Consider the following 13,491-nt stretch of genomic DNA (forward strand, 5'->3'; position numbering starts at 1 on the left):
ACCACATCTTGTCTACACTCATTTTAGACGTAATTATTACCTGGAATTGAGCTTAACCAAGCTGATAGTAAAGTCAAGCTAGTGGTGAGCATGTACAGTGCACATGACACCAGAGGGCGTAGTTAAGGAAGGCTTCATTTTGATATTAAGCAGTTGGAGGATGCACGCAAGGTAACGTTATGTGGGCATTTTAGCTACCTGTTTTTATGTCTGATTCGACGTTAAATGCCTCGTTGTACATACATGTTGGGCATCTGCGTAAAGCCAGGTTGCGTAGACAAGAATACCTTATTTAAAAAGGAAGCGTTAGCGTCTGTATCATTATAAAATATCCTTACCATCTCCACCAGGTTGCTATTGTCTGTAAACAAAGTAGCTAGCTAGCCAGTTAGCACCAGCTGTTAAATCAGTTGGAAATGTGAAGCTTGTTCACAGTGACTGTTTGCTTAAACCTGACGGTCGCACATATTGCTTTCACATTAGCACAACAGCATATCGGTCGTTTGTCGCTGCACCTTCAGAAGAGGCTGAAATCTGTTCAACAGGAATTCCCATTGAGCAAGCTGCTACACACTGAAGAATGTAGCTAGGTGGGGTAACGTGCTTCAAATTAGTCTTTCCTCTTAAGCCATTTACGTGCTATATATCTATTCGAGGCTGCACATAGGTGAACTGCTAATGCCTTTCTTTTTGTTCAAGGTGTGCGCCATGCGTTTAATCGATTGTTTTGTTTCTCGCTTACAGCTAGCTTTTTGGTGTATGTATGACGGTCTGCTGCATGTTTACATCTACTGGATTCCCAAATAAAGCATAATTACACAATAAAACCCATGTTTACTGAGGCAGTGTTAACAAGTAGCAGATGTGTTTTCCCTCTGCAGCACAGCATTTTGGTTTCCGTCTGTTGGTCAGCCATTGTCAGCTGAGTGGCCTGACATGCTTATTATAGGATGCTTTCATCGCCCTCCACTTAGGTTGATGAGGATTCAGTATCAGTTATTGGGCTTTTGCCTTGTAGTGAGTGTTGAGTGAGAAGGCTCCCTGCAAATCCCACTGTTTATATTCTCTGCAGGACAAGAAAGAAGAGGTGATCTTGTAAAGTATGCTGGCCTGGATGTTTGTATGGATGCTCCTGACTACATATTGATTTAACACCCTGGCCTGATGGAAAAGAGAGACAGGAAGCCGGGATATTTTGCCAGGTAAGGCCTCTTAATAAGTTTGTTTGTTTTGAATTTCCTTTATTTGCATTGAAATTAGGTATTTTCCATGCAATTAAACAACATTTTGCATGTTTCCTGTGCTCATAAAAAAATGACTTGTTTCTCTGATATTGATTGTGTAAGTAATTGTTGTTTAAGGATAACACATTTGCCCGACTGCTTTAAAGTTTGTTCAACATCTTTCATTAGAAAAAAAAGCTAAGCATATATATGTGCAGAATTAGAACTGTGTGTGCATTATATTGCATATCTTTACGTATCTGCTGCAAAGATATCCTGTAATTCTTCTATTCTTTATTAACGTTACCGAGCAATTACAGTGTCAGGTTTCTTCCTAAATGCTCCCTGGTTACCAGACGTCCCATTAGTTCAAAAGTTAATAAACGATAACATTTTCCCTTACTGACACAGATAATAATATATCTGCTGTTTCTTTTTATTTGACACAGCCCACGTATCACATGCTGAAGTGTAAAGTCCAAGATATTTGTATGAACTAGTCTTACACAGTGCCTTGTTTGTTGGAAGTGACACTGTGGCTTTTCCATTGTGCTGCACGGCCATTTGTACCATGGCAAACCTCTGTAAAGGTGTATTAACCAATAAAAGATTCCAGCCTTTTCTTAATGAAGTGTCGGCACAGTTAAGTCATCTGTCTGTGAGCTCCCAGCCGACACAACCTCACATAATCCGAGTCCTGCGTCAGAGTTTTTTGACCCACAGGGTTGATGTCGGCTGTAAAATTGGATTTCGGCAGCATTGTGAAACATAATAGCGGGACATTTGTGGAAAAAGGATTGTCACGGCTATGGTGCATGGACTAACAACAAATTGGCGGGTTATGCTCAAAGATCAGACTTAATTTTTCTTATAGGTCAACACAGATTAGAAGTGGATAAAACAGATGGTGTAATACTGTGTCTAAAGAACTTACATTTAACTGGGTGAACATTGATTTTATGTAAATAAAGGCTCCGATGTAGAACAGTCAAAATAAAAAGTGTATCATAAACTGAGTACATGTATTGATTCATGGATAAAGTCTTCCAGTCAATGTTGGCTTGTGATAAAGATCTACGATAGAATAAAGCCTAATGGGCTTTTTCTGTATCTTATTATGTCTCAGGTTACTTGTTCAGGCTGTGCTGACAGCCTGGTACAAACCTGCAATTTCTCTTGTGTTTTTATTAATTTGATCATCTTTAGTTCAAACGGTTATTTTAAAGGCATCAGATATCAGTTTCTCTCTAATTATGAGGTAAGCAATGCAATAGATCCTAATGGGATTGCAGGCTTTAAGCTGTGTTAACAGGTGGGGTTCTCCTGCAGAGGCAGTGTGCTTATCTGTTGCAGCAAAACAACAGTGGAAATGTGCTGGATGAAAACCTCGGATATGTACAGACCTCTACAGCTGTACAGAGAAATAGATTTTTTGCCTGCAGAAAGTGAACATTTCAGGAAGTAAAATCAGCCTTATCTCTAAATACGACCCCTGCTATAACATCTAGCTCAGCTGTTTATATGCTGCATCACTTCCTGGAAGGATCAATGTTGAGCTTACACATGCCACAACAAGTATGGTTTACCCATCATAGACTTTTTCATGTTATACTGTTAAAGGAGAGTGAAATTGTTTATTTGCAGTCCGAACTGCACAATAAAAACACTCTTTACTGTTAAAGTGGGAACAGACTGCTCTAATTTCAGTAGAGAACAAACCCCTTTAAAATGACATGCGACAATATGTTTAAAATAAGATCAGTCATACAACATATTTTAAAATGTGTTTATTGCAGGCTGTAGACACACACACACACACACACACACACACACACACACACACACACACACACACACACACACACACACACACACACACACACACACTTGAGATTGAGGCTCATAGCAACTCTAAAGGAGCTCCACAGCTTCCATAGAGAGACACTCACATGAATTAGTGGTTGTCTTGGTGATTTCACTCATCACAGCTTAATGGCTGCTGAGAAAAAATAACACAACACTTTAAGGAAGCCTCTTTGGGGTTAAATGAGTGTGGCAATACAAAAATATCCTAACGCAAATCCTATTTCCATACCATTATTTTCCACCAATACAACAGCAAACGTAAAGAATAAGCAAACCAGAAGTTCTTAAAAGATAAAGAATATTTGTTGTAGTAGTGGAGGCTATGTGTATTTGTTCTTTTTTAAAATCCATGCTAGCAACAACTACTATCATAAAATCACAACATCTACCTTAAATTCAATAACAACATTAAATCAAGAGAGATGTACCAAGCATAAAAACATTCAATAGAATTTAAACTGATTGAAATGTGACCAAAACAGCACTGGTCTCAGATCATGTAAACATCCATATTGCAAAAACCTAACATAATGTTGTCAGACAGTATGTAAATATTTACTAAAGTAGTGTGAGCATTAATGGAATTAGTTCCCTTATGTATATTGTATGTTTTTTTTGTGCTTTTAAATATTGTGCTTTCTATGCCATTATGTTGATACACTGGTTACAAATGTAAGATTAGATTACATTTTAGGGAGAGGAGGAAAGTGGAAAGCTTAATATGAAGGCTTAATGCTCTGCGAAATCCCCCAGAGTGAAACAGACGGTGCTGTTGAGATTTTTGAGTTCACTACCAGATGTGCGCTGCGTCACAGACCCGAGGCTATGGGAGAGGCCTGAACCGTCTGCAGCCTTATCGACCCACTCATGCCTTCCCATTAGGGCACTTGAACATTTCAAACGCTTCTGTTTGCCTTTTCCTTTTATTCCTCCCTTGCCAAGGGCTTTGCAGGGCAACACTGCCCCTGTGGCCGAAAGCTTCTGATAAATCAATTTATCTTTTCTTAACATACTCATAGGCACACTTAAGGCTTCAGCGGGGCTCATACTGTAGATCGTGCACTATTGCTAAGTGCTCCATGAACTCGTGGTTCCACTGCAATGGTTCCCCCACCCCCCTTATTGAACCTCAGTGGGGTCTGGAGATGCCATTACATCACTGCCTCACCTATCAATGATTAAACGGGAGGGAAATGACAGTGTGAGAGGGTAATGCTGCTGATACAGCAAAGTTAAGAGGGAAAAGTTAAAGCTCAATCCAATAACTTTGAGCACGAAAGCAGCACCTGGAAAGAAGGTCTGAATATGCATTACGGAAAGTTTTGATTACATTGGACCACTAGAAGGGCATTCAAAGAGGGCAAACATCCGCCACTACAAATGTAGTTTATAGGCCACTTTAGCTCCTGTGCTTTCTTCATCTGACTTATAATAAATAATGTTGTTTGTCTTGCATCCCCATCAGGCTGAAGAGGCGGAGACAGCTCAAGCAGAGCCAATCAGAGAGGATCGTGACTGAGCAGAATCCCTCAATCATTTCCTGTCCAGATATCCCAAATGAGGGTGACTCCCACAAAAAGACGGACCTGCAGAGAATAACATCAAAGCCATTGGCCTGCTCGGGTAAGACCTGTTATAAAATCCCAAAACGCCTGGAAAACTAGGGCAGCTTTGCTTTGTATAACCCACTGTGCTTGAAACCCTGTAAAACAAATGAATTCTCATCTACAGAAGTTTAGTTTCACCACGGTAAACTTTACTGGGTAATGTTAACACCCCGCACGGTGAAACCAAATGTCCCTGCCGAAGTATTCAGGCTTTTTTTCTTAGCTCAATTGTTTTTGTTGCCCTGTGTAAATTCCAATGTTTATACACAAGCAACACTTCAACTAGAAGTACTATCCTACTGTCAATGAGTTGAATTCCCCTGTTCTGTTGAGCGGTATGCAACATAAGGGTCATCTGTGTTGGGAACAACCTCAGCAGTTTTAAACAGGAAGTTGCATAAGTTTTTATCCTGCACTGTTTTACAGTTGATGATGACATTTAGGGAGCAGTACTCACAAAGAGTGCGAGTACTGAGAAGTCGTTTGAATTTAAAGTTGAAATGCTGCGATGGCCTTTCATTTTTGTTGCCTATAATCCTGCTGAGAATTGTAGCATCTTCGCCATTTACATGACTCTTAAGTGTAACAAAGCTTTCAAAAAAGAAGAATTGCTGTAATAGACCGCTCATAATAATTTGATGGTGACTTCATCATATCATTAGACTATTGAACTTGACTCATTACATTAAAGCGTAAATCCGCTCATAGTGCTTTGCAGATGAGTGCAATTTTCCCTTCTTCGTTAAGGGACAGGGAAAAAATCATTATTTTATTATCCCCTTTTTATACTTCCTTTTTCTTTCTTTCTTTAAAAGAAAATGACATTTAGGTGAGCTTTCATCCTTCATTTCTGATGACACAACTGTCATTGCATCCACAAATGAATGAGTACATTAATAATGAATATTTGAAATGTATCTATGTCTGTTTAAACTAGTTGTCAGAGCACAGTATAACTTCATATTTGCAAAACACTCATCCTAATCTAACCTGCATTTTGTTTTGCCTTTTGTCAGTGTGTGCTACATCTAGCATGCTATCATGTTGCTGGTTTTGTTTGTACCACAAATTGTTACTAACTCCTTCATATTGACTGAGATAATGGACTTTAGTCTTGTGTCAGCAGGCGAGCCAGCTGTGTAAACTGCCGTATTTGTGTCAATTATACCACAACATTGTTGCTTGCAGCCCGTTAAATCCAATGTTTTTTGCAGAGAACAGACAAATGAAACCGGACGTGTTAAACTAGATGGGCTTACAGAAAATGGCCATAGCCTGAAATGATTCCTAGCACAGTTTAAACGTAATAAGCACTGTGTGTGTGTGTGTGTGTGTGTGTGTGTGTGTGTGTGTGTGTGTGTGTGTGTGTGTGTGTGTGTGTGTGTGTGTGTGTGTGTGTGTGTGTGTGTGTGTGTGTGTGTGTGTGTGTGTGTGTGTGTGTGTGTGTGTGTGTGTGTGTGTGTGTGTGTGTGTGTGTGTGTGTGTGTGTGTGTGTGTGTGTGTGTGTGTGCACTAGCACTAACCACAGAGGAGTAATTTCAAACCATATATTAATTGAATTTTTTCCCCATCTGTTCGTACTTACTTTTGTCTTTACATTACTGTTCTCATTTTTCTCTTTTAGACGATGGCTGTAAAAATGTCGTTCAGGCAAAAAGGGAAAAGACGAGGCCACCAGGGACAGTGGAGTTCACCGTAAGTACAAAAGTGACAGCACATTAACAAACACACTGAGTTATCAACAGATATATATATATATTTCACGATCTGTATATCTTGTTGCAGGTGGGACCTAATGATTCCCTCAACAGCATCGCACTCAAGTTCAACATCACCCCGAACAAGCTGGTCCAGCTGAACAAGCTCTTCTCCCGGAGTGTCTACCCCGGGCAGGTGAGAACGCCGGTGACATGTACCATGAACCACTGCCTTATTGTTCCTTTGAATGGCTCACCGTCTGCTCCCCATCATCATCATTATCATCATTACAGAAGCTGTTTGTCCCGATGTGAGTCAATCAGAAACAGACCTGAAGTCCTCGACTTCCACTGATCCCGCCCTCACAAATGGTTTATCAGAGAAAGCATCACATGTAAGTAGAAAGTGATTAATTATGTTGCGCAGAGTACAAGCAGTTCATATTAGCCATTAGGGACCAATTTCTTATGTTTTCTATCTTAACTTATGTGTGAAACTTTCCTTTAAAAAAGAAAGAGGCCAAAATGCTCAAAGAAAACACAAATCAAATATAAATCCACCTTTGATCTTCGTATCAATTATACTTAACTTCGGTACTAGAAGTAGAAGTGTTTAGTCTTCCACAAAGTACTTCAGGATTAACACATTGGTTTATTAGATGATACGACAGGTTTCTGTTTGTTTTCAAGTCAGAAAATAAAGATTATTTGATTTAAATAAAACAAAAAAGTCTTAGAGCTTAATTCAAGAGCAGCAGCGTACCTGCCATCTTTTTGAGGTTGTTCAAGATATATGGTGCAATAAAACTAAACATTGTTTCTCCATGTCTAGTTTTGACATGTAGACTAAATATTTTTGCAGTGTCGTCCATCAATTCATTTTCGGACACTTTGAAAAGACATTCACAAAAGCCAAACAATGTGCTTGCCTGAAATCTCTGAATCTGAACCATAAAGGTCAAAGGTTGATGAGAGCTGAAACCACACAGTGATTGAACAAAACAAACAAGTTGTACTGAATACAAGCACAACATTAATAAGGTCTGTCCTTTTAACTTTCTTCAGCACGGTATTTCAAACGGCAAGTCAGCAAAGTCCCTTCGGCGTGAGCTCTCCCCAAACTCGGAGGACGAGAGCCCAGCCACGGTTAAATTCATCAAGATGAGTTGCAAATATTTCACGGACGGCATGGTAAGAAGCCTAGAAAATGTGACAGTGGCAGGTCATAATTCAAGAGAATGCTGAAACACAGTTTCTGAGATTAATCTGATGTTTCATGTATTAAAAATGAATCAGCTGGTACCACTCTCTGATTCAGTTGTGGTTGCAATGCTCCCATGTGTTATTCTTCTTTGCAGGGCGTTGTAGGTGGTGTGCTGATTGTGACCCCAAACAACATCATGTTTGACCCCCACAAGTCAGACCCCTTGGTGATCGAGCACGGCTGCGAGGAGTACGGCCTGATCTGCCCCATGCAGGAGGTCGTCTCCGTAGCGCTGTACGATGACGTGTCGCGCATGAAGCTCAAAGACGCTCTGCCATCGTAAGTGCTTCAGACCGCCTCGTTTTGTCGCTTTCCTCTTCTCTAAACGTTTTTCTTACAGTCCTCTGCTCAGATTCATCCTCTTGTTCCTGTCTTTCAGTTTCTATTCTTCTTTTATATTCAATTATACAACTGTTTATGTCAAGCCTCTTCCTCCTTTCCATTCCAAACACTTTTCACGTTGGCCTTTCGTTTTGAGTTGAAAAGTCTCATATGTCTTTGTAATGTAGTTCTGTTCTTCATTGATCTCTTTTATTGCGCTTTGCTCATTATACATCACATGTTGTTTTGTTTTGAATCATTCTTGTCATTCATAATTTTTCTGTTTGGACCTTTTCCTTTTTTTGTTTGTTTCCCCTTTCATTTTCATCCTGGTTTGCGGTGCGGTATGTGTGATGCCCCGTGACCCCACAGAGACCTACCCCAGGATTTGTGTCCTGTGTACAGGCCCGGCGAGTGGGAGCAACTGCCGTCAGAGCGAGATCTAAACCCATTTAGCCGCTATGAGGCTCTTGATCCGAAACAACCAATCGTGTTGGATGACATTGAATCAACTCTCTCGGAAACTGGTAACACCATGTCATAAAATGTCCACTGTTTTACTGCTGTAGATTTGTATTATGATTATTAAGTGTCTCCAAAGTCGTGGTGACTCTGGGTTATAACTTTTTACTTTTATCTGGTTTACTCTCCACAACCGGTATTTATTTTGGGTTGTTTATGCTAGTTTATGCTTGTGAATTTTCAAAGTTAGCATGAAGAAAACATTGTTATTTATTTATTTTTATATATTTTAAACTTTGAGCCTCTAAATTTAAGAAAAAACTGTTTCTTAGATATGAATATTTTCTATTAACATTTTTTGACTGTTGTCTGCCATTGTCTAACTTCATGCTGGACATGGGAGAAATGTACTGTACATAAAAGATCCACAACAAGGCAATATAAACAGCAAATCATTTAAAAATCAGAAATTAAAATATGCATGTTTATTGAAAGTCAAAATGTCTTTCTTACATTTTTCAAATGTTCAACAAAAACCTGTTTATCGTCTTCGTACTAGTGAGCACAGAGGGTGATCCGACGGAGAAGTCTCCATCAGACGAAGGCTTCACAGAGTTGGAGCCGACTGTGAATGTGAGCACTGAAGAGGTGGGGGGGACGTCCTCCAAAACACCCGGCATCCTCAGCAGGGACCAACAGGAACTAGGACCAAGCTGCACAGGCCGGGAAGACTTTAAATACAAGTCGACTCGTGGTCAAACTAAAGGGAAGCTTGACGATGACGAGGATGAGGGCGTCGCTCAGATCAGCTCCATCGAGGAGGGAGAGTCAACGCAATCTTCTTTAGAGACTGAAAAACAGGGTGGCTTGCGAGATAATCCTACAAACCGAGAGGAAACCAAAGATATAAAACCTAAAGGGACAGAAGAGCTGCTTAATAGTGCACATTATGAAATTATCGACGCACCAGGGGACCAAAACAGTAAACTGAGTCTGAAGGAGGCTTCAGAGGTTTTTGGGCACTCAAGTCCAAAGAGACAAAGCCCTGTCAGACCAGCAGGTGGCGCTGAGCTCAGTGAGGAGGAGCAACGCAAGAAAAGCTACAAAGCAGAAGTGAAGTCATGGCTGCTGGAGAGGATGCAGGCTCCAATAGAAGGTAATACGTATTTTTGTATATAGATATCGTTCTGTTTTGTTCTGTGTTCTGTGTAAAATCCCTGAAAACTGCACACTCTGACGCTTCCATGTGGGCAATGGTGGGCACTAAAATAACATTTAGGAGTGTAGAATGAAGCTCTTTCTCTCTTTATTTCCCCCTTCTCTATAGACATGCTCTTCTCATCCGAGGAGAAGAGTAAAATCCCCCCCATGTTCCTGTGCTTCAAAGTTGGAAAGCCAATGAAGAAGTCCTTCGCCACTGCAATGACTTCTAGTCCCGCCCACTCATTTGGGGGGCGGGGTAAACAGCCGGAGTACTGGTTCGCTGTGCCACAAGAAAGGTGAGACCATAATGGATGAAAGACCCTTGGCCTAAACTAAAATGTGTTTAAGCTACCAGTGTGCTTTAACCGTGTGTGTGTGTGTGTGTGTGTGTGTGTGTGTGTGTGTGTGTGTGTGTGTGTGTGTGTGTGTGTGTGTGTGTGTGTGTGTGTGTGTGTGTGTGTGTGTGTGTGTGTGTGTGTGTGTGTGTGTGTGTGTGTGTGTGTGTGTGTGTGTGTGTGTGTGTGTGTGTGTGTGTGTGTGTGTGTGTGTGTGTGTGTGTGTGTGTGTGTGTGTGTGTGTGTGTGTGTGTGTGTGTGTGTGTGTGTCAGGGTGGACCATCTGTATGCATTTTTCGTGCAGTGGTCTCCGGATGTGTACGGGAAGGAGGCTCGGGAGCAAGGCTTTGTTTTGGTGGAGAAAGATGAGCTGGACATGATTGACAATTTCTTCAGTGACCCTGCTTCTTGCAGCTGGGAGGTAAGCTCAGCAAAAAAGGAGGCAGCACACCTGCCTTACTTCTGTTCACATCACACGTTTTATCTAGTTTAAGAAACACCTCAAAGATGTGTTTGCTTATTATTTTTTTCTTTATGATCACATTGTATCAGCACTTTCTTGAGAACATTTTCAGTGTTTTTCATTTGGGATAAAAAAATAAATAAAAATAGATTCATTTATTATTGTTATTTATATTGTTTTTTCGTCCTTGTGGCATTTCACTTTAACGTTGACTTGCTTATTTGCTATTTCCATCCAAGATCATCACCATTGACGAGGCTAAGCGCAGGCAGAGTTTCGGCAGCTGTGACGCGGAACTGTCAGTGGAAGCACTTCCCATACTCAGTGATGCCAGTGACCTGATGCAGGACACACACATTGAGAAGGTCATTCATCATTTTAACCACATATCATAATCCATTCCATTCTGACATAGCACGTTTGAGAAACAAATATGGAAGATACGGATCAGTATGCTTCATAATCTGATGATGTGTTTGCCCTCCAGCTTGCATGTCGCTTGCCGCCCCGTGTGCAGATTTACCCCTGGAGACTGGCCTACAGCACGGTGAAGCACGGGACCAGCCTGAAGACTCTGTACCGGAGCCTGGCAGATGTGGAGAGTCCTGTTCTGCTCGTCATCAAAGATATGGATAACCAGGTAGATAACCGAACAGAGGGGGGTACTGCATGTGCATGAATACAGCCACAGTGGCTGGTATTACAGGAAGTGAATAACAGTCGAAGGAAATGGCCTACGATCATTAGTAATTTGGAGTTTTACGGTGTGATACATAAATGGCAAAAGAAATGCAGAGGGAGTGATGTTTTTACATCTGAAGCTCCTATCGAGGTTTATTTGCATGAAGCTTCCAATGTCTCTTTTCATGTTTAAGGCGTAATCCTCCCATAAAAAAATAAACTGAATCTGCCTCTTTATTACAGATATTTGGGGCATTCTCGAGTGATCCATTCAAAGTGAGCGAATATTGCTATGGCACAGGAGAGACGTTCCTCTTCAGCTTCTGTCCTGAAATCAAGGTTTGTATTAACATAGTTTATAATCTCAATTTAGGTATGATGTTTTATTATTTCAAGAGCAATAACTCAAGCTGTTTGCTCACGTTTTTCAGGTGTACCTCTGGACGGGTGAGAATTCTTACTTTGTGAAGGGAAATATTGATTCTCTGCAGATGGGAGGAGGAGGGTAAGAGGCTTGTTGACTGTGTTTTTTTGTGGCTAAGCACACATTTATCAGTAAACCAACCATCAAATAATTTCCACTCTCTCTGCAGTGGTCAGATGGGTCTGTGGCTGGACGCTGAGCTGTACCGAGGCACCACGAACAAATGCGCCACCTTCAACAACCAGCCCCTCTCCACCCAGCGGGACTTCAACATCCACAGTGTGGAAGTCTGGACCTTCGAGTAGCCTCACCTGATCGTAGGTACTCCTACATTCACCCTCTGCTCCAACACCCCCCCAAGTCTATTACACGCCACTTGGAGGCAAACCTAGCTCCCCCACACTGAACGTTCTGTGAGAGAAGACTGGAAACAGAGCGGCCATCTGTTTTGAGGCCGGTTTGATCTGCGGGTAGGTCGGCCAGTTTGTGTCTGGCTCCTCCTTCCTTTTAAGGTGGAAGTGTGAGAATCTGTCGTTGCTCTCCGTTCATCGGCTGCCTTAGACATCCGTCAACGCCTCAAGCTTTCCCAGCATGCAAACTGCCTAACCACCATAAGAAAGGAAAGAGAGAAGAGGAAGGATGCTGATGTTACTCTTGAGGTAGTCCCTAAATGGTTTTTAGAGTAAAGAAGAACAAGATATCCCATTGAAGAATGTTATTTTGTGCAGGAATAATGATGTATTTAGTATCTTTGGGAATGTTCAGGATAAAGTGCTGAAGACCTCTTTTTTTTATGATGTTGTGGATTTTAAAGTAAAAAGAAGTGGAAATGGCCAGGAAGATTATTTTGGATCCTCTATTATTAAATTCATTGAAATGCAGGAAATATTTACAATGGAAGTGTTGCGCTTCTCTGAGGGCCAGCTTCTCTTATTTCTGAGTTTTAGATGAAGAGTCTTTCCAGTGCATTATCTAGCGTCTACTTAAGTTTTAATTTCCCCAAAAGAAATCCAGGTTTGTGAAGACCAAATATGTTCTATTTTAATTTTGCATTTGTTGTGAGTTTATTTTATAAAATATTTTAGATTTTTTTATTTTTACATTTTATTTTTGTTACATTCTGTTTTTACAAAGAATGCTCATTTTTATTAATGGATGTGCTTTTATAGAAAGTGTTAAATATTTCTGTTTGTGATTGGACCTAACAAGCGCTGCAAATGACTGTTTCGTCAGTATTGAATTCATATCTCACGTCGACTGATTTCTATCTGTTTTTTATTAAATTTGCGGTCATTGTTGTTCAGAGTTAAACATGATCTCACTTAGAAGATCACTACAGGATTATCGGCAGTCATTGCTGTGTTGTGGCCTCGAGTAATTAAACATTTCTTCAATGTAAAATTGTTACTTAATGCTATTCAATCACCACTAAAGATCAGCATTTGCTTTACTTAAAAATGGAAAAAGGGACAGTCTGTTTTTGCACTCTAGTATGCCACTAACTAAAAATTCCAATCTACTAACACAGAATAAATATTCCATTTATGTCTTTTGTGTCTGACACAGGCTTGTAGTGCATGCATATGCAATACTGCAAATGTTTGGCGTCACTGAAATGATACCTGCTAGACTTATCACTAATGCCAGTTATCGCTTCGTGTGAAAATGAGCTTGTGTTGTAACTGTGAATGATCCCTGAGTATTATTTCTCGTGAACCCAAAACTGCTGTGATATGACTAAGGATATATTTATTGTGTTGTTATAGCAAACACATTTAAACTTAAATAAATGTTATATATACACATATTATTAAGGGTTGTGTTGTTTATGTGTACTTTATATACCCTATCCACCATACGACCTTATGGTGTCTTGTCGGTAATGATTGTTGGATTGTGGGAAGAGGCGTGTATTTATAAAGCTTTCAGTATTATTGTTAGATAC

General features: G+C 40.5%; 1 protein-coding gene across 1 annotated transcript; it reads left to right on the plus strand.

The window, feature by feature from the left end:
• Positions 1 to 2: 2 nt before the first annotated feature.
• Positions 3 to 13,356, plus strand: LOC134877233 (nuclear receptor coactivator 7). The gene is given in 18 exon segments (XM_063902664.1): positions 3 to 171; positions 1,073 to 1,202; positions 4,555 to 4,712; positions 6,321 to 6,391; positions 6,482 to 6,589; positions 6,688 to 6,694; positions 6,697 to 6,788; positions 7,459 to 7,584; positions 7,752 to 7,936; positions 8,351 to 8,505; positions 9,000 to 9,596; positions 9,768 to 9,939; positions 10,252 to 10,399; positions 10,681 to 10,806; positions 10,929 to 11,081; positions 11,366 to 11,461; positions 11,554 to 11,627; positions 11,716 to 13,356. Coding segments are annotated over 17 exon segments (2,442 nt in total). The 5' UTR covers positions 3 to 171; positions 1,073 to 1,164; the 3' UTR covers positions 11,852 to 13,356.
• The last annotated feature ends 135 nt before the right edge of the window (positions 13,357 to 13,491 follow it).

Source organism: Eleginops maclovinus, chromosome 15 (genome assembly GCF_036324505.1).
Source record: "Eleginops maclovinus isolate JMC-PN-2008 ecotype Puerto Natales chromosome 15, JC_Emac_rtc_rv5, whole genome shotgun sequence".
NCBI lineage: Eukaryota > Metazoa > Chordata > Actinopteri > Perciformes > Eleginopidae > Eleginops > Eleginops maclovinus.